At 35.7% G+C, this 25,668-nt stretch overlaps 2 protein-coding genes and 1 pseudogene across 9 annotated transcripts in view; 1 reads left to right on the top strand and 2 right to left on the bottom strand.

The window, feature by feature from the left end:
- Window positions 1–4,994, top strand: part of LOC111393129 — a 6,616-nt pseudogene extending 1,622 nt beyond the window's left edge.
- Window positions 4,995–12,915: 7,921 nt separating this feature from the next.
- Window positions 12,916–15,839, bottom strand: LOC111393896 (protein NUCLEAR FUSION DEFECTIVE 6, chloroplastic/mitochondrial). Of its 6 annotated transcripts, XR_002702509.1 has the most exons (5): window positions 15,576–15,837; window positions 15,380–15,498; window positions 14,389–14,435; window positions 13,559–13,593; window positions 12,916–13,295 (listed from the first exon to the last, which is right to left on the bottom strand). XR_002702509.1 is itself a non-coding variant. In XM_023019667.1 (4 exons), coding segments are annotated over exons 1-3 (294 nt in total). In that variant the 5' UTR covers window positions 15,719–15,839; the 3' UTR covers window positions 12,916–13,295; window positions 14,389–14,434. The 6 variants fall into 6 exon arrangements, 5 of the variants coding, with proteins under 5 accessions (XP_022875435.1, XP_022875438.1, XP_022875439.1 ...); XM_023019667.1 differs by lacking the exon at window positions 13,559–13,593 and having other exon boundaries at window positions 15,349–15,498; window positions 15,576–15,839; XM_023019670.1 differs by lacking the exon at window positions 14,389–14,435 and having other exon boundaries at window positions 15,576–15,839.
- A 1,860-nt stretch (window positions 15,840–17,699) lies between these two features.
- Window positions 17,700–25,668, bottom strand: part of LOC111393895 — a 13,320-nt gene continuing 5,351 nt past the window's right edge. Inside the window, exons 4-15 of one of the 3 annotated variants that reach the window (XM_023019666.1) lie at window positions 24,934–25,226; window positions 24,373–24,827; window positions 24,033–24,076; window positions 23,829–23,936; window positions 21,901–23,750; window positions 21,654–21,759; window positions 21,062–21,236; window positions 19,410–19,477; window positions 19,215–19,324; window positions 18,337–19,130; window positions 18,112–18,210; window positions 17,700–18,027 (exon numbers count right to left, since the gene is read on the bottom strand). In XM_023019666.1, coding sequence (XP_022875434.1) covers window positions 18,021–18,027; window positions 18,112–18,210; window positions 18,337–19,130; window positions 19,215–19,324; window positions 19,410–19,477; window positions 21,062–21,236; window positions 21,654–21,759; window positions 21,901–23,750; window positions 23,829–23,936; window positions 24,033–24,076; window positions 24,373–24,827; window positions 24,934–25,226 — 4,109 coding nt within the window. In that variant the 3' untranslated portion in view covers window positions 17,700–18,020. Of the gene's footprint in view, window positions 18,028–18,111; window positions 18,211–18,336; window positions 19,131–19,214; window positions 19,325–19,409; window positions 19,478–21,061; window positions 21,248–21,653; window positions 21,760–21,900; window positions 23,751–23,828; window positions 23,937–24,032; window positions 24,077–24,372; window positions 24,828–24,933; window positions 25,227–25,668 lie in introns of those variants that run through there. The other 2 variants (XM_023019665.1, XR_002702508.1) reach the window with 2 other exon arrangements.

Genomic DNA, 25,668 nt, shown 5'->3' with positions numbered 1-25,668 from the left:
TCTACGTGTCAGCACCCTGTTGGCCTTCTTTTTTTATCCTTCCGGTGAAACCCCCCCAGTTGTTAATCTTGTAAGTTTTTTATTGTTTTTTTTTTTTTGGTACTTATAACATTGTTCATTCAAATTTGAGTCATGCTACTTGTAAAATCATTTCTTATAACATTGGTTGACAATCATACTTGTCAACATCATATCCATCCATTTCAAAAACTGTTTTTAAAATTAAGGGACCAGATTTTGACGACAACAATGTTTTCATCAATTATTGTCAACAACAATTGTACAAGTAAATTAATTCCTTAAATTTTGCTCCAATGGAAATATTTAAATCCACCAATGTGAAAAAAAGATGTAAATTTAATCTTTTTTAACATTTTAAAAAATACAATTTACATTTTCTTTGTTCATTGGAGAGATTTTCGATCACTTTGAAGATTTAAATCATAATTTAAATTTATTTTAACATTTTCTTTGTTCATTGGAGAGATTTTCGATCACTTTGAAGATTTAAATCATAAGTTAAATTTATTTTACACCATGATTGAAGATGCTCCCTAGCATTTATGTTCTTGTTTTCTTTGTGGTTTTTGAAAGTGTATATTAAGGCCATGTTTGACACCTATTATTTGAAAAATTAAATAGTTTTAAATAGTATTTTTGGAGAATATGTGGTTAAAAAATAAGAAAATTTTATTAATTTATGTGTAGAATATTTTATTGTGTGAATGTGTGGTGAAGAATGATACTGTAGCAAATAATTTAATTTTTTAAAGGTTGTCAAATTGGGACTAAATAGAAACTTCAGTTTAAAGGCAATACCAAATACATACAATAATAGAATAAGATCATTTCTTGACCAAGACGGCCAAGAAATTAGCTCTTTCCATAGAAAACTTGTCCTATAATTAATTAATTAGGAAAAAAAAAACGAAAGCAAGTATAGGAAGAAAAAAAATGAATGCCTATCATGTTTGAAGAAAAAGTTTTAAAAATAAATCAACTTTTCACTCTCAAATTACTATGACATGATATTTTTTCTTTATTTATTTCAAATATTCTGTCAGAAATGAACAAATTTGCCAACATCATTTTATATTAACTTATTATCCTTTTGGGCATGCCAATTGCCAATAGCCTATATTATAATAAATAAGGCAACACAATATATGTCCTTTTTTCTTCAGTTTTATTTTAATTTAACTTATCAAATATGGCATTTATGTATTATTTTTAGTTTACTAACTATGCACCACTGGAAAAGAACCAAATTCCAAATATATGTTTTACATCTTTTATGCATACAAATGTTGAAAGCATCCTACACACTGTTCCGTTATGGGAATATTTATTGTGTATTTCGAAAATCATGAAAGGTCTTTTTCTTTTCTTTTGGAAATTTCTTGTAAGGATCAAGTGAAAAACAAAAATAAAAAAGTGTTACACCTCGCCACCTAGGCTCACATGAAGCCTACATGGCATCCCATGTAGGGCTCCTCTCCGACATGGCAAAGCTCAAATATCAAAACCAATTTATCGAAGCGATTGTTGTTCAACCCGAGGCTTATTTATGACCCACCTCCTTCAAAGATCTCCTAATAATAAAATCTTATATGAATGATTGATTGATGTGATCCTTATAATAAGTAATATATCAAAATCTAGTCAACATAGATTGTAGGGTGGCTATTCCTTTTTAAAAGTATTAAATTCACCACAAGCTAATGGATCAAATTGATGCCTAAAATAGGACGATTTGATTAAGGAGATGATGTCATGTCTCTTAATCCAATGGATACCATTTTATATGTAACACTATAAAAGCCCCTCTCGTATTATTTGAAGGGTAACGCAACAATAAATATTAAAGCCAGACTTCACGTTTTCTTAGGCTCTATCATTCCATGCTATTTGAACTTGATATTTAACTTTGGATTTGTGTTCTCGATTGTTCCTTATTATTCAATCCCATTCATATATGTCGTTGGCGTTTGAACATTTTTGTTTCGCATTATAAAAGTTCTCTCCCAAACCCGATACATTTTGTTGACTAGTGATCCGTCCAAGCGCATTGGAATTAGCTTGCGTAGGCGCGAGTGAGACTGATATTTGTTGTCCACGTGTACGTACAAAAATCAAGATCAACAAAAAGTAACATCTTTTATTATTATTATTATTATTAGAATTACATCCTTCAGTTGATATTTTTGAAAATACTTTCATCTTCTTTACAACGACGCCATATTATTTCTCAACCTCTACTTGTATCGTCATCGTCCATTCTTTGCCTACTTTTCCCATTCCTCCCACCACTCTTCAGCCTCGTTATTTTGGTCATAAACACTGTTGTGCGTGGTCATACTTGGCCAATTCACTTGGGCCATTATGGCCCACTCAGGGCGAACCACGTGGCATTTCAACCGAGGTGGGCAATGTCGAAGCCCTTCAAGCCGAAATCCACTAGCCGAGGCTCATTTTTTTACCGAGGCTGTAAACGTACTTGAGGTCCACACGCCGAAGCCCATGAATCGAAGCCATGATGCTGAAGCTATTTGAAGATAGCTGAAGCCCTCAAGCGGAAGTATCGTGTGAAATGGCCGAAACCCGGAAGCAGACGCAGAAGCCTCCGAACCACAAAGGAGTGTCCTCCATGTTCATTTCTCCCAAGAGATCGTCTGTATAAAGATTTTATTCGAATGATTGATGGAACGTTTGTCATAAGCATAAATGTCAAGTCTTGTCACTAGTATGGAGGCCCTGCACAAAGCAATAAATGCGCAGTAAGCTAGCAAGTCAAGCCCCATGCCTAGGATGTGATGTTTGAATTAAAGAGATGAGGTCCCATGCCAAGGGCTCCCATTTCACATATATTACTATAAATACTTCCCTTGTGTAACATCAAATGGCTAATGCAAGAATTAAGACAAAAAATTATACTTTACTCAACTCTCTCTCACTCACTTGCAATACACAAATCGTGTTTATACACATTTACATGCACATTTACGAACACCGGTTGGTAATTATTGTACAATCGGATCACGAACAACTTGCCGGATTCCGAACGTCACTGTCCCGTGTCGTTGGGCTACTCCCACGCCCTTAGAACCGCTCATTTTAGACTGTCTGCGTGTTTTAGCGTGTTGGACATTCGCCCACGTGTGCGCGGTGAGATCGGCATCTGTTGACAATACTTTTTAGAGTCAACAAACACCGATATAAAGTTATGAGTAACTATGAATGATTTTGACTTTTTAAAACGTGTCAGGAAAAGTAACAAAATTGAGATAAAAAATTCAAGTAGGAAAAGCCATTTTGTCAAACGCTTAGTAGCGTTCCTTGGTCAACCAGTTTTTGTTACTATAAATGATAATTTAATTCAAACGCATATTATAAGCATTGAAGATGTTGATTGGAGTGTCTTTAGTTGCTTCACATTATCATCGATCTTTGAGATAACGTGAATACTAATTGTTTCTATTAAAAATTGTAACAATTCATTCTTTGGCAAGTAATTTATAGATGGCCTGTAAATTCAATTGAAGTCAAACATTAATTTTTATAAAACTTTCATAATTACTATTCATTATTATTCTCATCAAAGGCTATATACAATATTATGCTTTATTTGATGTTTTATCTTGTATTATGTAATATATACTTTGTGCTTTTTTATGAGCCAATAATGAGTCACCCTACCCCACTCCACGCGCACGTAAGAGTGAAGTTGATAGGCTTGACTACAACCACAATGCTTAGAAATAATCTCCCCACCATTTAAACATGCCATCCACTTGTCACACACTTAACTTTCACTCCCCTCTCTTACTCTTTTAACTAATTCTCCTCTCTCTGTCTATTCCTCTCATCCACAAGCAACTAAATTCAACTAAAAACTAGGACTTCCCCTCACTCCCTTTTCACAAAATATAACCCCATAATTACTCATTACTCTACCTCCACTATAAATAACAACTCCCTACACCCCCACCCAATCTCTTGCGAACTACAAACAACTCATCACTGAAAAAAAAGTCCTTTTTTTCTTGTTCGTGTAACTTCCGTCCACACGAAAGGTATAACTATGATTTGCACGTTGTCCGAGGAAGAGACTTGGTATTGAGGGTATATACAGAAATGGTAGGTAATGTTAATGGTGATGAAGAGGACAAGCAAGAAAGGAGTGAGAGACACCATTGTAAAGTATGCAACATGGGATTTGGGTGTGGTAGAGCTCTAGGAGGACACATGAGAGCCCATGTTAACGGAGATATAGAAAACTCCAAGAATAAGCTGTCTGAAAGGCAATTACAAGCACTCATACAATCTTCGAGCCAAAACAAGTCGTTTTGTTGGTTATCGAGTAGATGAAGAAGACAGAGACAAGAAGAAGTCAAATGATGTTTATTAAGATGGACAATAATTGTGATGATCAAGATTGCTGTTCGGCTTCAAGTGAAGAACAAGATCTGGCCAATTGCTTGGTCATGTTGTCTAACAAATCTTGTGCAATGTCTAATAGAGAGGAAATAATAAAGGCTAAAGAAGTGGGGATCAAAGGTATGTTCCAATGCAAATCTTGTAAGAAAATTTTTAATTTCCACCAAGCATTAGGGGGACATAGAGCAAGTCACAAGAAGGTAAAAGGATGTTTTGCTGCAAAAATAGATAACCCCAATAATAGTGTTATTGAACAAGATTTGATTACTGATATAGAAAATGACGAAGTATCGACCACATTAGATTCTCGTGATTCGTACTCAAAGAAGGGATCTAAGGTACATGAATGTACGGTATGTTGTAGAGTTTTCTCATCCGGACAAGCCTTGGGAGGGCACAAGCGATGCCATTGGCTCACCTCAGCTTCAGTAGGCAATGCTTTCAAGCAAAATTTCCATGGATTTCAGTACGATCATAGCCAACAACTCTACAAGAAACCGTCATTGTCCCCATCCAACTTGACCTCAACTTGTCGCCTTGCCTACAAAATATTGTAGCTGATGACACAATTAGTAAATCTGAAGTTTGAACAAGATTTTATCTACACCAATGTGATAAAGGTGAAATTTTCAACATTATGACAAATCAAAACCAACACAAAAATGAAATCAAGCTCAGTGATTTAAGAGACGCAAATTTGGATGAAGGATCTTCGAGTTGGTTGCAGGTGGAAATTGCTTCAACTACTGATATATATTAACAATGCCACCCATGAAGGGACTCAAGTGTATCAATTTCTTAATATGATCTTGTAACAATAATATTGATGGTTCAACAAATACAATTAATGATTCTATTTGCAATATATTGAATTAGTAAATATAATTTCTTCATTTGGGGGTTTTATAAGTGTATTTTTGAACACTTATTTAGATCAACATGACTTAATTACGAGAAAAATGTTTAAATTGTGACTTAATCTCATTGAATTCATGCAATGTAGGTGTTTCTATGAAAATGGTGGAATTCAGAAGAAAAGAGCTGAAAAGGACTAAAATGGAGCAAAGTGATAGTTCAGGAACTAAGGATGCAAATATTCAAAGTGGAACTAAAAAGCAACCCAGGAATGCAAATATGAACTCGAATGCGATACAAGATAATTGGAAGAAGAAGGAATTGCAAAGGGACTAAAATAAAGAAGAATGAAAGTTCAAGGACCAAAATGGACTTTTTGCATTGTTGGTAGCACTATGCGACCGCATAGTGTTACCCTCTATGCAGTCACATAGAGGCAGACCGAGAATAATTTCTCAAAAAAATTTTACTCTATGTGACCGCATAGAAATGTACTATGCGGTCGCATAGAGTAGTTCGGAGGCCGAATCTGCAGTTTCCTTATTTCGTCGAAATTCTTATGGAAACAAGATTTTTGGAGTCCTATATAAATGAAAGCTCGACCAGAACGAAGGGTACGACGATTTTAGAAGAAAAAGAGAGATTTTGAAGGAGAAAACGAAGAGAGAACAAGAGGAAAATATCGCGCCAATTGAAGAATTGATTGAAACTTGATTCGGGTGATAATGTTTCTTCAACTATTTTTGTATTTTCTTCTTTTTAACATTTTAGGCTAGATTTTTCATATACTAAGAGATCGATGAACTTTGCAATACAAGTTTTGATTTTTTATTTGGAGATTTGACATATTTAAGCATATGTTCCGGAATTGAATGATTTATACGTTTTTATTTTCATATTATTACTGTGCACGTAATTATATGATTTTGGTGGCTTGTTTTATGCATTCGAGAGAAGGAAAATAGGCTCGACATAGTATAAATTAGCATAGGGTCCAATAGGGGATAGAAATATATCTCTATGCCTTGTGTGAATTGTTGAATATTCATGAAATTACATGCATTCCTGTATGTTAGTATTCGTCATAGAGATAGAGTCGAATCACATATTCGAGTAGGTTTGACATTGCTCGAGAGAGATTGCTAAATTAAGATAGGAATATTGATTCATCAATTGTGGGAATGTGTGTAAAATTCGCATAATTGAAAGTTGTACGGATGTTGCTTCAGAATTCGTGATCCTAGTGTATTAGTAATTCATTAATTCCATAAATTATCGTAGATTGCGTCCAGGTCATTTTGCATTTAGTATAAGTTTTTCATTCATAATTGTATCATAGTTCACATCTTCTTTAGTTGAATCACAACACATGCATCTTACTTTCATGTTTCAGTTAAGGTCATAATAGGTTAACTTGGACTCATAATTCATTCTACTACTTGTTAACGAACCGTACACTTACAGTGGGTTTTAAATCGAAAGAAATAATTTCGTGAACATAGATGCATTATTTTTATAAATAAAATACATTTTTCCCTCAATAGTGAATAAAAAAAAAAACTAAGGTTTTTTTTTTTTTTTTTTCTAAAGTACAATTATACATATAATTTTTGCATTAATTTTAATATAAATGGGTTGAACCCTCCGTGAGTCCCCTACATTAAAATTATTTTTTCTTTGTTTTCATTTTATTTAACGTCATCGTGTTGGCCCATTAAAAAATAAGAATTGTCAAAAAAAAAAAAAAAAAAAAATTATGAAGAAATGATCCTTAAGTTGTCAGCAAATAATTTGCCCGTCTCAGCTTATGACAAACGTTTATTTATAATTCTACCTCTTCAAATGGATGGTGAGATTGATTCTATCTAACAGTCTAAATTATTCTAGAAATCGTTCCAAAATAGTAATTGTTACACCTCTAGTAACGAGTAATCATTGCGAGGCCCGATGTGCCGAGGTGAAGGTCATCCTCACACACGGGTCCGAAGCGTGACTGGTCGACAACTTGGAGACACGCTTGTTGATAGGATATGGCGCCTCGACGCAATACGCTAAAAGATCTTTCGTACAAAAATCTGTTCAAGATAAAATCTCTTGACTTATAGATGGGACGTTTATGCAATAGGTGCCAAAATGTCAAGTTTATTTTGTTAGGTAGCATTAAATACTTATCCACCTAACTGATTGACGTCTAGAAAAATATGCCTCGGTCGGTAGATGAGGCCATGTGCTTGCCATCTAATGGCCCTTCCTTCACCTCTTCCTCTATAAATACCAGTGTCTTGTGCTTTTGTAAAGGTAATGTAACTCTGCACTTTTAACAATATATTATCTCCTCCCCATACTATTATGGTATATAAATTCCGACAATTCTTGCTATCAAAATTAGAGCATATCCAAAATACTTTCTATTTATAAAGAGCATCTTATGCATATTAGAGAGCATATATAAATTTAGAGAGTAATTTTTTTTTATACACTCTAACAAGTTGTCTACTTTGATTCTTTATTTTGTTTTTTCAATGGACATTTAATAATTTCTCCACATATTTTATTTATGTATAATTTTTTATATATTAATAACCAATCAATTCAAATGTAATTTAAAATTTTTAAATTGTAGAATATTGAAATTTGTAATGAGTTAAATGCAATCATTATACATTAAGAATAGAGATTGAGTTTGACTCTCTAAATTTGGAGAGTCAAACACACTCTTTAAAATGGAGAGTCTCTTGGAGCTCTTTTTTAACTTTTAAGTATTAACTATCTAAAATAAAGAATATTTTGTATTTAAAGAGTCTCTTGGAGATACTCTTACCCATTTCCATTTATCGTATTACCGACTTGATCGTCGGAGTGCTTGCAGCCATTATCACTACCACAAGAAAAGGTCACGAGTGACTAACGGTGTGTTTCAAGTACATCAAGAAGAACATATGTGGAGCTGCTTTTTGTTGGTCATGTGGGAGTTCATTTCTCGGAGTTAACAAGAATATTCTATCTGCTTTCTACAAATGTTCTTCAATTTTGCGATGTGTAACTGTAGAATGCTTCTCCAAGTCTTCATGTGAGGCTTTTACTTGGTCTTTTTCATAATTTTCTGCATAGAAACCTCCATTAATGCTCTTAAAACTTGTAGGATGACAATCTACACTTTTAGCCAAGCGTTGCGTCTACTTGCATCCACATTGGCATTCCCCATGCCCTGCCTCATCCGCCTTAGATTCACAAATTTCTAATTATTAGTAATTTAAGTTCAAAAGCATTAAAATAATTTTTATATAACACCTACTTCCCTTTCTTAAAAATCATTCTGATCCATTTTGCTTTTGGCATTGCCAAGCTTTTCAAAATGTTTTTTTAGCCCCTGTTCAATAAGAATTTTAATTTTAATTATAATATAAGTTAATGTCAAAAATTAATTTTAATCACATATTTCATGTGATCCACAACTTTTTAATTATAAATTTTATTTATGAAAATCTGCTAAAATTTTGATTAAAATTGATAAATGTATTTTATATACTTATTCAAGGCTTTAAATATGGATATTTATACGTTCTTTTGATTAATTTTAGCCTAATTCATTGTATATTTTATTTATTAGGTGAAACTCAATGAATTAGAAGAAGAATTGAAAGAAAGAAGCGAAAAATTGTGAAATTCAAAGTATGGGAACTAAATTATAACATTTCAATAGTTACTGACTATAAGACCCAACTGTCATTGAGTCTAGATAAATAATATATCAATTTTGAGTGACCATGGGCAGGCAAGAGTATTATGGAATAGTATTTTTTGGAAAAAGGTTTGGTTTAAAAATTAGAAAAAAAAGTTATCGATTTACATGTAAAATTATTTTATTGGAGAATGTGATTAAGAATGAGCTTGAAAAAATGAAATTTTGATAAAATGGGGCTCAATTGTGGGCACAGTCTCCGACCTGGGAATTCCAGTTTACTGGATGTCTTAACTGAAAAAAAAATAATAAAAAATAATAATAATAAAGGAGTTAAATGACTAAATTCAATTGCCAAAATGAAACTTCACATAAAATTGAGTGACCAATGCTATCTAACAATTGGCTACATTCCATAGGTTTAATTAAATTAGTCATATGACTTTGCATTTAAGTGAATTTATCATTTGATGATATCAGGCACATATAAGTGAACCTATCATTAGACGCGGGTAGTTAGTGTTAGAGATGATGAATAACATTACTCTTTGTATAAATTTATCAGCAGAAATTTTGGATTAATTCCAGGAAAAGACTCCATAACATGGATCGGTCTCATTTCATTCAGGGTTCTGGGTGTCATAAATTCAGCAGCCGCCTTAACAAAAGCTTCTCTGGTATACAAATCCGGTTCCGATCCTAATGCCTATACTCTAGTACGTTTCACCTGTGCTTGTACCAATACTGATCACATGGCCCAGAGCTAAATTCCCACATTCTGAAATCTGGGTTTCATTCTAATATCTTTGTATCAACAGCGTTAACCCATTTTTATGTGATGTTTGATGAATTAAATGATGCCCGCAATTTGTTTGTTGAAATTCCTCAACCAAGCTTGCTATCCAAGAATTCTTTAAGGCCCTGTTTGATATGCAAAGTTTTTCATAGAAAATGGAAAAAAAATTCCCCTTTCCCACCTCTTTGTTGGTTGATTGGGCAAAATTTTCATGGAATTCAGTTTCCATTTTTCCCACACACATGTGCATTTTCCATGAATTGGTAAAAAAACCAATTCTTCAGGTTTTTTTTTATTATTATTAATTTTTAATTTTCAGCAATGGGAATAAATTTTATCCACAATTGTAAAAAATTATATCCATTTAATTGATAACTTTTATGAAAAACAAAGTCAAATGAATATCAAAAGATTCAAAATTTCAACATTTTTCAGGTGGAAAATTATATCAATTAAACATATTAATTTAAAATTCTCAAGAAAACAAGTTCTAAGCAATTCAATTCCCTAAAATTCGTTTTCTTTCCTCCCAAATTTCATCCTTACAATCAAACGGATCCTAATTTCTCTATATGTACGTTCTGGGCGGTTCAGAATGTTAGATATTTAAATAATAAATATATTAATTGAAAGAAATAACTAAACTATTTAAAGTGCGGGAAGTGGGTAATTCGTGTTGGATGTCGGGGAGTTCGATTTATATCCCATGTGATTATTAAAAAATCTTTGATTGAGGCACATTGGCCTCAGACTTCATTGATTAAAACAATATTTTTTATTCATTTTAATCATTTTTGAATTTATTTAATGGGTCTAACTAGTCAGTATAATATAACTATTCTTAACAATTCATTATCAATAGTCCATTAAAAATTGCATATATTTCTAGATCATGGTAGAGACAAATATATTTATGTTGATCTATAATTGATTATAACCTTAAAGTTTTGATTATAACAAACAAGTTAGTCTTGTTTACTAAAAATTGAATTTATAGTGATTATAGTTTTTAAAGCATCAAATGATAAATTGATCGATTATCGTCAAAAGATCAAAATCAAGACTATCATAAATCGAACTCTTGAAGAAGGTCAAGATCAAAATCACACATTCAAGACAAGTCCATCAAGAAAAGATTTTAAAAGACAAATGCCAAAAAAAGATCAAAATCAAAAGTTCAAGAACCAAATGTCAAAGAAAGATCGAGACAGGAGCCTAAGAGCCAAACTTCGAAACAAGATCAAACACCAAATTTATTCGTTTAAATGTAAATGTACTAATATTTTGATCTTTAGAGATGAATGATAAAAGCTCGAAAATCATTTTGTGCACTAAAAGTTATTTTGATTATCACTTACAAAAAAATGTTTTTTTTTTTTATCAAAAGTAAAATTGATTTTCAAAATTATATTTGAACTTAGATCATATTTTTAAAACACAATTTGCCTTGAAAACTAGTTAAAAACTCCTTCTAGAAGTCTATATTTGTTAAAATAATCAAATCAGATCAAACGAGGTCAAAAATGAAAAAAATTGGACATCCAATCTGAATATGCGGACGTCCGATTGGTCATCCAAATCTCCAGAAAGTTATACAAAATCTCTCTATAAATTTGTGAAAGGCGGACATCCAGTTCGTCCAAACGAATGTTTGGTTGATGCGATGGTCAGATTTTTGACCGATAGATTTCATATGCATAACGGCTATTTTGGTCATCTGAATCCAAAGGCAGACATCTAGTTGGTTGTCCGATTTGACAGAGTATTTTACTTTTTGATCTCTATAAACACCCTCATTCTTTCCATTCTTCACAAGACTTTCAAAAGCATCAAAGTAACATATATTTTGAGAGAAATTTTTGAGCTTACATTTGCATTCTGTTCATTTATTTTTTTCATGTCAAAATTTTTTATTGATTGAATCAAGCTCCTTGTAGGCGCAGTGTACATGCAACTTTTGTTCTCTAATCTACTGGGGGCACATCCCGTAATTTACCTCTCTCACAAAATTCTAGGGGTGGCGTGGGGCAGGGCGGGGCGGGGCTGATTCATACTCGCCCACAGCCGCTTTATCGGCCTGTGGGCAGCTGAGGTTAGCGCAGGACAGAAAATCAATACATTCTAAGATTGTGAAACTTGGTGTCGAATGTAGTATTGTTGTTTCCAATTGCTTGATTGATGTGTGGAAAAATGTGGTTTCACCGCAGACGCAACATGCATTTTTGATGATATGGCTGGTAAGGATACTCTCTCTTGGAATTCCACTGTAGCCGCAAATACATGAAATGGGAAGCTTGAACGGGCATTTAGCATTTTTCTCCAAATGCCAAACTCAGATACAATCTGATACAATGAGCTTATCAGTGTCATTGCAAAGTTTGGTATCAAGAATGCCAAATCCAAATTCATCTTCATGGAATCGGATAATAACCGGGTACGTGATATCGGGACATGGTGATTCCAACAAGCTTATTCAGCTATTTGAGCAGTTAAAAACTACTAAGGATCTAAATAAGTATACAAGGCGGACAAGATGATAAATGAACTGGGATTTGAATCTTGGGGATTGGTACGGAGGGCACCGCTTGGGGCTTGTGTTCCTTGTGAGAACCCAAAAGTGGCTGAGAAGGCAGCAACGAAGTAGATAGAATTGGAAAGGGATCAGGAGGTTGTTTATGCAATGATGTCTAGTATTTACGCGAACTCACCCAAAAGTGGCTGAGAAGGCAGCAACGAAGTTGATAGAATTGGAAAGGGATCAGGAGCTTGTTTATGCAATGATGTCTAATATTTACGCGAATCATGTAAAATGGAACATGGTGGTGGAATCAGAGAGCTGATGAAGAAGAGTAAGGTGGGGAAAGAAGCTGGGTTCAGCTGGATTGAAGTTGAAAAATTCCTGGCCCCAATAACATGATACAGATGGAAGTTTACACTCAGTAGATGGATTAGATATTACTGAACAAGATTAGGAAAGAATCAGGTAACTTGAAATCTTGTAACTATAGCGTCAAGTCCTACTTGGTTCTGCATTCTGGAACCAGAGTTGCAGCTTCTGTCCTATAGTTTACACGAGTGCTTAACAAGAGAATTCAAAGCAATAATAGCTTGGCTCACTATTCTCAAGGTAATGGCCTACTTCACATTCACTATGCAATGTTATTGATCATTATTTCTCAACAACCCAAATCTGAAGAATTGATTTACAGATGAAAATCGACAAAAGGTAAAAATCCCAAGGGATATGCCCATTTAAATTTCGATACTAACTAAAACCAAAATCTCAATGAGGCAACCTCCAGAACATGGACAAGAAGGCCACTTCCAGCAATTAAAATGAGACAAAATTTGTTCATTATTAATACAATAATCAAACTCAATTATAATGCTTTGGAAACTCCAAGCGAAGTTTAAGAAATTGAAGGTATAAGCTGGAATAAATAGAACCTCCTTTTTGCCATTCACATGAAGATAAATCTCTGAGAGTCTGCTAATAAAGTCACCTTGGAACTGAAATGCCTAGCTCTAATTCAAGAAACAAAAAAGTTATATCAGAAAACAATACTAGAAAAAAATCCGCTTGAGGATAATCAAAAAATGTATGTCCCTTGTGCATTAATAGTTCAATGAAATAACTAGATACAGATCATTGATGCTAGACGATCCCAGTTTATTAACTTTAAAGGGTAATTCAGTCACATTGATATTGGATTCATCTTGAGATACGCAGTATATAAGTAGCATAAATATTCTTGAGACAAACTTCCAAGCAGATGAAGAAGCCCCACCTTGGGAAAAGTGTTTCACGTTCCATCAATTTCATCTGGGGGAAAAGGAGAGCTGTTTGTCACCAGACTAGTCAAACTAATGCATTATGCACAATCACTAAAGAAGAAATGCTGATACCAAATTCAAATGCTTTTGAATCTCGTGTTATTGCCTCTTTTTTCTCTCTACCTAGACCATTTTAGATAGATATAAATCTCATCCTGGGAAAGGAATGAGGGAGAAACGTTGGTGAACTACTTCGGACAAGGTAATCTACTAAGTTTTAAAAGATTTTGATGTATTCAAAACAAAAATCTTCACAAGGATAAATTATCTTTACTAGATGTTAGAAAAAAGGTACAGGGACTTCATGGATTAAGTTTCATAATGAACTGATTTTGACTAAGCTGCAACATAATTTTTCAGCCGGGAAAATGGTTCCATGAATTTTGCTGCAGAGAATTCTTCTTTCTAGAAATTTTGTAATATTTAATCACGAAACAAATTCAATGTCAATGTACAGTATGAAAATTCAACACATATCCACTAACAATCAAAAAATCAGAAAACATTCAGATAGATCAAAGTTGATATTCCGGACATGAAAATTAGAAGCTATGTGTTATATATAATATTCGAAATCAGAATTAAATAAAGATCACTGCAGAAATGTCATTAATTCACCAAAAAGCAATCAAATTATTTGCAGTAAAAAAATCCTAAATATACAGAAAGAAATATGAGCATTTATTGCCCTCTGCATCCATCAACACTTGAGTGCAAAACTAGTCACAAGATTCTTAACCAAGCTTTAATACGTGAGCATAACACACTGAATCATTATAGAGACCTTGTAAAATTCTGGTATTTCTTTCAAGCATTTGGAAACTCATGTGCCTGCAGCAACCAAATATTCTAGTCAGATAGCTTTAATGCCTTTTACCCTAAAACATATGCCTACACTTTTCATCAAGGACGTTGATTAGGAGATGAGGTAACAACTCCATAATAAAAAAAATAAACCAATTAAACAACTAGAAGTCATGGTGTGCTTCTAGAGTGAAAAACCAGCTTACTCAAAAATGAGGTACAGCCATTTCAAAAAGCACTTTGATATCACGACTGAGGAAAATCAAAACCATTTAACTCTTCTTGTATAATTCAATCTACAATGCTTAAATGTAATGGTTTTAGAAGATTGCTAGTTATTCTTGTAATCCTAAAATCACTAATCTCTCTCTTTCTCCAACTTCACACATTTCGAACTCACGAGTAGTAGTCTATTGAGGTACTACTGAAACACCTGGAAAATCAAAAGGAACGGTCAATGACTCCCTTGATTAATCTAGGCCTTCCAGGAATCAAATTAACACAGAAGAGTTACTTGGGATGAAGTGTCAATTAAATCTCAGGCAGAACAAATTATCAAGTTAAAATCAGCAGGTCATGCACGAAGTAGATAAGTAGCAATAGCAGTAAGTTGTGACATAACAGGTCTCCTATGGGTACATAATTATTCTTAAAAAAAAATTAATGGAATTTTCACGTATGACGGAGCACTTGGACACAAATTTAAGAGCAAGATATTAGTTTTCTAGGGATAAACCAATTGATTATACTCCAGCATCCCCAAAAAATAGAAATTTATAAACAGAGATAGAAATTTATTAATACTTATGATTTTCAAAGGAGACAGTAGTGAAATTTACAATTTTATATTGAACAGTTCAACCTTAACATTTCCCAATTACTAAACAGGAACAGAATTTGGTGCAGAGAAATTCACAAGTAACATCATAAAGGCACATACTAGAGATCTGGAGAAATGCAGCAGAACGTACCCTGAGAAAGAGCCCTGCAACTCCTCGATGTTGAGCTCAGGCATGACGTCATCCTAGCCGTAGCGACTGCGCTATGCAGCGGCAGCATTGACGCCACGCATCCCAGTCCGGCCGGACACCTAACAAATCCATAAGCACGTAAAATCAACCACACAACAAAAATACCAGCAACATAATCTTCGTTACAGGCCTGTACCTCCAGATTGAAGGCGAGGGTTTTGAAGGGAGAGATGGTTTAGGAAACGACGTCGTGGCAGAAGGGGAATTTGATTTCTTCAAGGCGGATCTGAGAGTTGAAATGGTAGCTCTGTTAATGATTCGGCTGCACTTCGAAGCCATTGCTGACAGGAAAATATAGAGACTAGGAGTCGATCGAGGGTGTGATAAAACCTGATATTTTGGGCCTGGGGATGAGTCGAAGTCGAACCTCGGGTTTATGGTTTTGAGGGATTGAAGTTCACATTTATCCTTGTATGATCCCATTTTCATGACGCCTTTTTCTTTTTCTTTTTCTTTTTTTTTCTTTTCCAATTTATTGTTAATATTACGTTTTTTTTAATAAAATAATTTTACTCATGTATTCATAACTTTTTCTACAACTTTATATTCTCCAAACAATCATATTTGGTGTACGTCTCATTTTACACCTTAGTTGACACAATATCATGTGACATTCTTTCATTGAATAATTTAAACAAAAAAATTTTTGCAGCCGATTATTTTTTGACAACATCGCACTTGTCAACTAGGATGTCAATTTAGCACACTGACTCAACCCAAAAAAAGTCCAAGCCGGCTCATGTCACGGGCCAAGAGAGAGAGAAATGTCACAAGCGGTGTGATGTTGCCTTTGCACTTTTGCAAGCAGCCTGATTTATATTAGATGGAAAAAAAAAAAAAAAAACATAAGTCGACCGAGCCGAAAGCTTGGGTTGAGCCTAAATTTTTTGGCCGAATAAAAGCTCAGCTCAACTTGGGCCAAAAAAGTCCAAACCATTATTACTTGAGCTAAGCCCAAGTCTCAAGTTTCAGTTCATGAATCGACTTGACTCGTTGACATCCTTAGTGTCAATAAAGTTGGAAAAATGGGTGTACAAATTACATAATCATTCTCCAAAATAATTATTTTTCATAGAATCTATCTCAAAAATTTCTTCCAAACAAGATATTTTCCTAACGGTAATCAATTGTATCACTCTATTTGTGCGTAATAGATTTGATTAAATATAGTTAAAACTAACGAATTGTTAACATCATCATCTTCATCAACAAATTTTGATATGTTAGCTCCATCTCAAAATTTGACAAGAGCGCATTGAGGAGTGAAAAATAAAGAGGTACATATAGAAACCTTTTATAATTTTAAATTGTAAAGCTCTTGTTTATTTTTGGTTCAACTTGATCCTTCTTAAATAACTTCATACTGTGACAACCTAATTGCGATGTAACTTCTACAGTTCTACAAAATTGGGATGTACTTCAACATAGTCGAGCGCAATGCATTATTGTATACAAAATTTAGTCAGAACTATAGTTGTTAGGTACTGTACTTCTGTCCTTCAACTTGAACCATATACGCCATCTTGTAGCAACTGGATTCGAATGTGCTAAAGTTCTATCATGTCATTAAAATTATACTCGAAACAATGGATTATGATGTAACTAAACACACAAACTTCATTTTATTATATGATAATGCTCCAGTAACCCAATAGAAACAAGAAAGTTTACTTCCTATTCAAAATGGCCATCTAAAGCAGCCATTGCTAAACTGGTACATGCTTCGAAACTAGAGTTTAAACTAAACTGAACACAACCCAAAATCTGTGTCATATTTGGTTTCCCCAATGACAACTATGGCATATTTTGTACACTAAACTGAACATCACGATGTATCAAACATGTTGAGTATCTCATTAGTGCAGCGTATAATAGAGCAATCACAATAAATAATCTAATAGTGTGTCACATTGATATAGAAAAATACCATATCCACCCGTAATTCAAAATATTATGAACGAAATAACACACTTTCTATTTATTATCAAGGCAAAGGAAATTCATCATCATTCATAAGCTCTGTTGGAATTATTTCCACAAGCATTGGAGAAGAGAGTCAAGACACTACAAAAAATATAATTTAAATTACAGATGAAGAGGTCCCTCTCAGTTACTTTTATGTAATTTATTTCTAACTTTGACCAACAAAAAAATAATTTATTTTAAAACGAACTTACAAGTAAATTATTTAAGCTTAGCCAAGCATGCTCAAAGCCCTTCAATTCTATCTTCACATAATCAACACAACCAACGAGTACTATGAATGAAACTGCAAGATCTAAGGATTTCCTATAAATAGATGTCCTGCAATGCTTCTTGCAAAACTAAAATCGAAATTTTCATATACAGCCTATCCCAATTGAAACAAAAACACATCATCGTTCTGAATCTATAAGCAACTAAATCAATATGAACATCTAGTACACCTAAATTTTACAGCAGGAACACACGAGCGAGCATTTCTATTCCCAGATTCAACCTCTATGATAATAAATAAACTAAAAACATATGCAATCGACACTTGATCTATCCAATCCCACAAAGAGATCAATTTGACAGCACTCATGTCATCCAGAATTCATTATTCCCTGTCATGAAAATGCCAGTAGTCATCTTCGTGATCCTAACCAAGATATTATGCAATTTGAGTCGAGAAAAGTTGTTGATTTTACCTTCTAGATGTGCCCTTGCTGATGTTTCTGTGAATCTTGTCTTGGGAAGAAGTTGGAACCTTTGAGATAATCAGTGAGCTTTGCAGCCCTTCCAATAGCTGAAATCAGAAAAGAACTGGATGCTGAGGCGTAGAAACTTGAATAACAATATGATAATAGCAAATTTCATCCCATAGTACAGTAGTCGTCTACAACATATTCTGATATTCCATAATTTGTCTGCAACTTGATGTTGGTTGAATTCGGCGATTTGATCGACGGGGTTCAACTACTTCAGGAGCAGAGCTGTAATTAGCATCATTATTTGCTGGCTTCCTACCAGCAGGAATGAGTTTTCCTTTGTTGGATCGGTCAGACTTTGTATTTGCTGATGGTGCTCTCTTACGAATCTCTTGGGAGGAAGCTTGAGAAGAAAATACAACAGGTCCTTCAGCTACCTCTTTAACATTAGAAACGGTTCCAAATGCAGTCAGATTTCGCTCACCTGATTCATTCTCATCTTTTGAGTAGGTCGAGTAATCCTTACGAGATGACATCCTACTTGGAATAGGTGGTTTTCCAGGATTAAGACTTTTGGATTTAGATTCAGCTGCTTGTTTCTCTTTCGAATCTATTTTAGAACTATTTTTCCACCCGCGGGATCCTGATCCTTGAGGCATTAAACAGTTAGCTAACTTCACGGAATCGCTGGGCACGTTAGTCTTGTTGCTCTTATCTGAAACATAATGCTTACTAACATCCATGAACTTCCTCTTCTTTCCAGGTTTAGGGACGCCAAATATAACTTTAGATCCATCTTTCTGCAACCCAGACCTCATTGTTCTCGTCGTGTCTACCTTATTCTCGTCCCTGGTAGTGCCGATACTGAAAACTTTCTCATTAGAAGATAATGGAAGTAGTCCTGATTCTTCTTGCATCCCAAGTTCCACAAATTCAATGTCTTTTGACATCTTCCCCTTCCCTTTTGATTCAATAGCATTGCTTCCTCGCTTTAACCTTTTCTCCTGAGGTGTCTCCCCCTGAAAATTGGATGTACAGCTATATAAATGACTTGGAACTTCCATGAAATAAGATGCTATAACATATATATGAGCAAATATAACCTGTGAAGAACCATTTTGTCTCGATCTGTACCATTCAATCCATTGTCCATCACTCCAAATTAGAGTCGGCCTGAGATTCCATGCTTTGATAAGAGAGGTCTCTCCTCGAGCTACCACCACAACCAAGTTTTTACTTCTCAAAGCAACCCAATAAAGTAGCTTGAAACAATGTTCGACAGTTAAATTCAGAAGTACCTGGGAAACTGACACTTAAACTGGTTTCATCTTTTTCATCTTTTGCTGTAATCATGCCTTCATGCCAGCTGAGACACATGAAAAATGCGATGAGATGCATGAAGTGCGAAGTAGAGCTTCAAGGAAAAGAAACAAAAGATAAATCAGAAAAATCTAGAAGCATCCATAGTTAAAGACAGGCTAAAGACACATTTCTTACAGCATTCTAATAGTAATAACAGACCCAGGCAAGTAATATTTCGAAGACAAGAAAAGGGCAGACCTGGTGGAGTCAGGTGAACTTAAAGGCATTTTCAATGTACATTTCAAAAATAAAACATTCTTACTCTTTATTCATTTGCCTCAAAATCTTTCTCGAGAAATATTGCACATAGAAAAGCTTTACAAGACTTGAGATAAATCACTAAAGTCTGTAGTTAGTACAAGGCAAAAGTACCCCAAGTGTAAAAACCAAAAATAATAATAATATTTTTTGAAAATAACAACAGATCTCTATGTTACCATTACATACATAACTGTATTTGAGATGCTTAATGCTGTATACAAACATGGACGATGTATATATACATATATTTAGCAAACACAAGCAGGCACACAAGTATGAAGTGACAAAGTCCCACTGGAAAACGAAAGGGAAAATCACAGAGTCGGGAAATCTTGCACCCTTATGTTTTGGCACCATTCTACCCTTTGGGTAATGTTGCAGCTCAAATCTTCTGAATAAAAAACAGCCCATTATGGCTGTTAAATTCACACGACTATCACATGCTCAATTTTTCAATGGTAGATGGTCTGTCACATAAAAATACAAAACACTAAATCTTCCCCAACCCTACCTACCCCTGCTGCTGAAAACCCCCATCCATGCTGCTGAAAACCCCCCATCCACCACAACCACCAGCAGCCTCCCCAAGGCCAGGCAACCACCACCATCAACCTCCCTAAGCCCAGGCAACAATTTCACAGCAGCGGCTAGCATTTCATCAATGCAGATGTTCTTTCTTATTAGCCTACTAGAACGACGAGATGTAAATACAAATTGCTCAATTTCTGGGTAAACTTAATCAGTGAGTCGGGAGCAAATCTCACCGAACTCTTGATTTCATATTCAATACTATGTCTTGAACATGTGAAAATGGAAATGGTGGTTGCGGCGAGGTTGGTTGCGGTGAGGTTGGGAGCTGTCAGGGACTGGAGGCTACCGTGGTGGTGACACAATTGGTGGTGAAATGTGGCTGCGGTTGGGCTTTGGGTCTGAATCTCCATCTTGACGCACTGGCCTGGGGGAGGAAATTGAGATGGTGTATTAGGAGAAGATGGGTTGAGCATGAGGGTGGAGGATGGGGTTGCCGTGGGCGATTGAGCAGTGAGGGTAGCAATCAGGTTGGCCAGTGAGTGCGTGGGATTTGGGGGGGGGTGGGAGAAGATTGGTAGTTTGTACCCACTGGAGGTCACACTCGAATCCCGTCCACAAGGATAGGGCTGCGTACTTTCTTCTTTTTTATTTAATATATGCTTCACTTCGGGTGGTGGTACGAAAAAAGATAAAAACAAACACCAGATTTAAGCAATTATCCAGAAGATAACAAAAGGTCAGCAAATATCAATGAGATAACAAGATAAAGCAAATAGGAAAAGATGCATCTAGTTACCAATCTTGCACGCATGCATCAACTCTATCTCCAACAGACCAAGCATAATCCTTGAAAGCTGCTCTGCTTCTCTTCCTAGTCCTTTCAAGTTGCACAAAGGTCGTAGGATGTGGAATGCGTATTATCGGTGCATTATCACCTTCTGCTTCCAGTGGTACCCATTCCTTCAGCTCTTCTGATCCTTAAACAGGACCACATCATGAATCATTTGAGATAACAAACAACAAAAAGCTTATGAATAAGACAAATGTACAAGAAGCATGCCGAATCACATTAGTGTGTGCATTGCACCTCTAACCACTAAGAGAACAAAATTTGTTTTAGAGACAATATCAGACTCCACCTAATTAGATTTTTCCCTACTGTTATCAGTTCTCTTTACACCTTAAAATTAATCAGTTTTCACATCAAAAACCCTCAGTGAAAGAGTGGCTGCAGGAGCTTAGTTGGCAATGCCTCTCCAGTTGGCAATAAAGTATGGTAAAAGGTATGCCTACATAAAGTAACTCTAAAGTTCCGTAACTAAGTTTGTCTTCTGTACAGAACTAGTGGTTCACAGCAAACCCTTACAAACAACTAGTTGGTCACTTACCTTCAAATTGGAGTTTGGTGTAATGAACTAAGGCTTCCCCATCCTTCAAACTCGATACTTTTGCTGAATACCATACTTTATTTAAAGCATCACGATCTTTTAGAACCTGTAATGCAAGTAGTTGATCCCACGAACGAAAAGGATAGCAATATACACAATGCAATTGAACGAAAAACATCAGAACTATTAGATAATGATTCACAATCTAAAATGAAAAACTCAAGAACAAATGTAAAAATTCACAAACCTCAACAAGGCAACCTTCTGTTATGATTGCTGTATTTCCATTTCGATCACGAATGGAAGACTTGGATCTTGATTCAATATCCGATTCAGAAACAATGCCAATGGTTTTAGCTGAGTCAGATGTTTGACGGTCCTTTTGTGCTTTTGAATTATTCTCCCTGTGCTTGACAGAGGCAATCAAACTATCTTCTGCCATGATTCGATCATCAGTTATATTTCTGGTTAGTGCTCTTTGAACCACTGTTTCCTTGTCAGATTCCTCATGTTGATTCACATATTTGTTGTTAGATTCATTTCTATTCATGTCATCTGGTTCTGAAACCTGCAAAGAAGGTGCATGCGAGACCTTCCAATAACCATCTGGGCCAGCTTCTGCTAATTCAATCAAAGGCAAAGGATCACCCATAGCTACAACTTTTCCTGCTTGCGATACTGCTTCGGCTGCCAATTCTGCAGCCTTGACAATTGCATCTAAATTTTGTGCATGCCTTGTGGCAGCTGAAGCAACCTCAACCTTTTTCCTAGCAGCTTCCCTAACCGCAGATATGATTGAACTGGAACCGCCATTTCCATCCCCACCCTTCAAAATGGATGCAGGAGTCGCATTACCCAGATTGTGAATGTGTGCAAACATGGGAAGAGAAACAATATTGTTTCTGGTAGTATTGGCAGTTCCATGCTTGAGCACTGCATCATCCGCCATTTGTTTTGCTTGCACTGCAGCTTCTGAAGCAATCTGAGCAGCTGCAGCTGCAGCCTTTGCAACAGAAGCAGCAGCTGCTATGGTAACAGCAGCAGAAGCTAACATAGCCTCAGCATCAGACGTCAAGTCAGCATTCTTTAGCTTATCCAACTGGCTCCAAACACCTTGGCAGTGACCGATGGAAGTGGCCGCCTGGGCAGCAGCCAACTCAGCTTGAAGCTTTGCCTCCTCAACCTTGTTAATATCATCCCGATTTATTACCCTCTTCTCCATACTTATTTCCCCCCTACTTGGGTTATCACTAAAAATTGACGGAGATGCAGCAACCAAAAATTTATCGGCATTGCTTTTCGGCACGAAAGTAGATGGAGTTGTTATGGTAACAGAAGTAGAATAATGACTACTAACATTAAGAGCAGGCACTGTTTCTGCCTCACTTCGGGCAAGCAGAGAGAATTGGTTAAGATTTTCCACTACAGGAGCCTTCTTTGACAAATGACTATCTAATACAGGTGCAGAAACTAGGTCCCTCTGAGTAGCTGCGGCAGAACTTTGTACAAGATCCTCAGCACCAGAAGTCTTTTTCCTCTTTCGAGTCTTTGTACCAGTAGAATTATGGCTTGATGATACTGAAGCTTTTTTCATGTCAACCAGGGAAAAAGGCACTGCTGAGGTACTAGAAACCCCGGAATGAGCAACCGGAATGGGAGATGCATGCTTTGCACCAGAAGTAATAGGAATGGATAATTCTTTAACTGGGGTTAATTTTACTGGTTCAGTGACAGGAAATACAGAATATTGAGGACCAATATCAAAGGCAGAACTTTGTGAGGAAGCGACCCACGGTCCAGGAACGGGAGCTTGCGATGGCCAAGAAGTGGTAGGTGAAACAAAGCTCCGAATGGGTGGAGTCTGATAAGGATGCAAAGGAGAAACAGCCTGGTAATCAAAAATAGCAGATCTGCTCACATTGCTAGGCAGACCATCACCTGATGGGGTAGATATGTTCCATAGGGGTGATGAAAGAGGGATCGTGGAATTAAATGCCGTTGAAAGGGAAGCCTTGCCGCTAGCTCGACCTGCAGATGAGGCAGGTACTTTACTTTGAGATAGACCCTGTTTACTGGCTTGATCTGAAGCTTTAGCAACTGATATGTCAATTCAGATAAACAATTAACCAACGTTAAATCATACTTGATAATAGTCAAGACTCGAGTAAGAGGTACCTGAACGTGATTGTACAGGTGTTTCAGATATATTTCCCTGAGATTTTTTATTATGAATCCTTTCAACACAAGCACGCCATGAATGCTCCCAAATGCCTTTCCCTCCATCTGTCATTGTAAGATAAAGTAAAAATATTACATGGCTAGGGTTCATGTATTAAGCTAGGAGACAAAAAGAAGCAAAACCAAATGAACCCGACATACCGAAGGCTGACGCCATACAAGCCTCATCAGGTGCTGCTCCTTGGCTGCAACCACCGATTAAAAACATAATCCAACCAAATAAATAAATGAAAGACACGACAAGTAAACATCAATGAAATCCAAAATATTCAACAATAAAAGATTCAACAGCAATCACAATTTTCTCACATCAATCTTCCATTTGTAACACATGAATTTATTGTCCAGTGTCTATACACTAGAAAGATTAAAATTAGGATGATTAAATCATAGGAATCAGTATATAATGGTATCACAAAGAAAACTTGCATGAGCACTCAACCAAAACATGAGTAACGAAAATATAAAAATCAAAACTCACATAAGGGATCCATAAACAAAAATCTGTGCTCGTAGTTGCACTTGCTGTAAATCTGTAAAAGGCTGACGAAAGAGTACAGACGCAGGAGCAGAACTGTTCAGATCTGGCAGGTCAGAGGTAGGTACAGAGACATTCCCACTTGCCTTTGTAGCACCGCGTTCAACATTTCCAATTTCTAATTGCATGAGTTGACCTGTCACAGATGGGCTCAAAGACACGTGTGACTTCTCTCCCCTCTCATTCTGTTTCAGTGGTATCGTTTCCTTTACTCCCTTTTTTCCACTTTCTTTGACAGATTTACCACTACCACGCCTTGCTTTACGTTCAGAGGGACCTTTAAGACCTCCAGGGGGTGCCCTCCCATCAAGTGCTAGTGGATTTCTATGAGAAATTTCTGGCACTAACTTAACATCCACTTGACGGTTACTAGATGTAGAAAGGGTTCCCTCCACAGCCTTCATTAGATATTTGGAAGATCATTAGAAAAGAATCATCAATGATAACAAAACAAAGTTGTGCAATATCAAGAAATTCTCAATCTATGGCCAAACAAAGAAATACCAGAGATATTTTCTGAGCTTGAATATTGGGAAATGATTGTGAACTTTTGCCAGGTTCTCCCTTTGATCGACATGCCAGTGGTTCGACATCAAAAGTAAAGGTCCCATCTTCAGTGGAGACATCCTTTGATCCTGGATGAGTGCGTGTTTCACCTTCAGATTTGTGAACATTCTCAGCCACATTCCCTTGAAGGCTCTCCTGTTCATCTCTTTTACTTTGTGTATGCTCACAGCAACTAATGCCACTTGAAGAAACCTGGTTAGATTGATCAATTTCCGCAGAACCACCAGTACCTGCAGTCAAATGAATAGAAAAGTTTAAGATATATCAGAAAGATTCAACAACGGAAGCGCTCACTTGCAAAGAATTAACTCAAAATTAAGCTGGCACAATTGACAGAGGACATATTTGACCACAGAAATTTCTTTGAGAAACAGAAAAAATATTAACTAACCAGAAAACAGAATTCAAACATATGCTGCAAATTAAAAGCCAAAAAAAGATGCCATTTTCTTCTGGATAGAAGAAGTCCTCGTCAACAACTATCCCGACTCTGCTCAGCCATCATCAATTACTTAAAATTGAAAATCATTATAGTCAGTTACAGCAGTTCCAAGTCATAAAATCAGAGGCATGCTAGTGTCAACAATTCACAATATTGGTAGCTAATTTTGTATTGAAGCCATGTCAAGATTGGGGTTCCGTGGTTCAGCAGGTAGAAGAGTTCAGCATATC

The sequence above is a fragment of the Olea europaea genome, chromosome 4, assembly GCF_002742605.1.
Source record: "Olea europaea var. sylvestris chromosome 4, O_europaea_v1, whole genome shotgun sequence".
In the NCBI taxonomy this organism is placed as follows: domain Eukaryota; kingdom Viridiplantae; phylum Streptophyta; class Magnoliopsida; order Lamiales; family Oleaceae; genus Olea; species Olea europaea.
The sequence above is the reverse complement of the archived record's forward strand: the minus strand, read 5'-3'. Positions and strand labels throughout refer to the sequence as shown.

Bases quoted from the DNA above. Each gene is read 5' to 3' on its own strand.
- LOC111393896 (XM_023019667.1), bottom strand. From the start codon at position 15,718: ATGGCTTCGAAGTGCAGCCGAATCATTAACAGAGCTACCATTTCAACT. The intron at 15,499-15,575 runs GTACAGGCCTGT...TGGATTTGTTAG, and splicing joins CCCTCGCCTTCAATCTGGAG to GTGTCCGGCCGGACTGGGAT.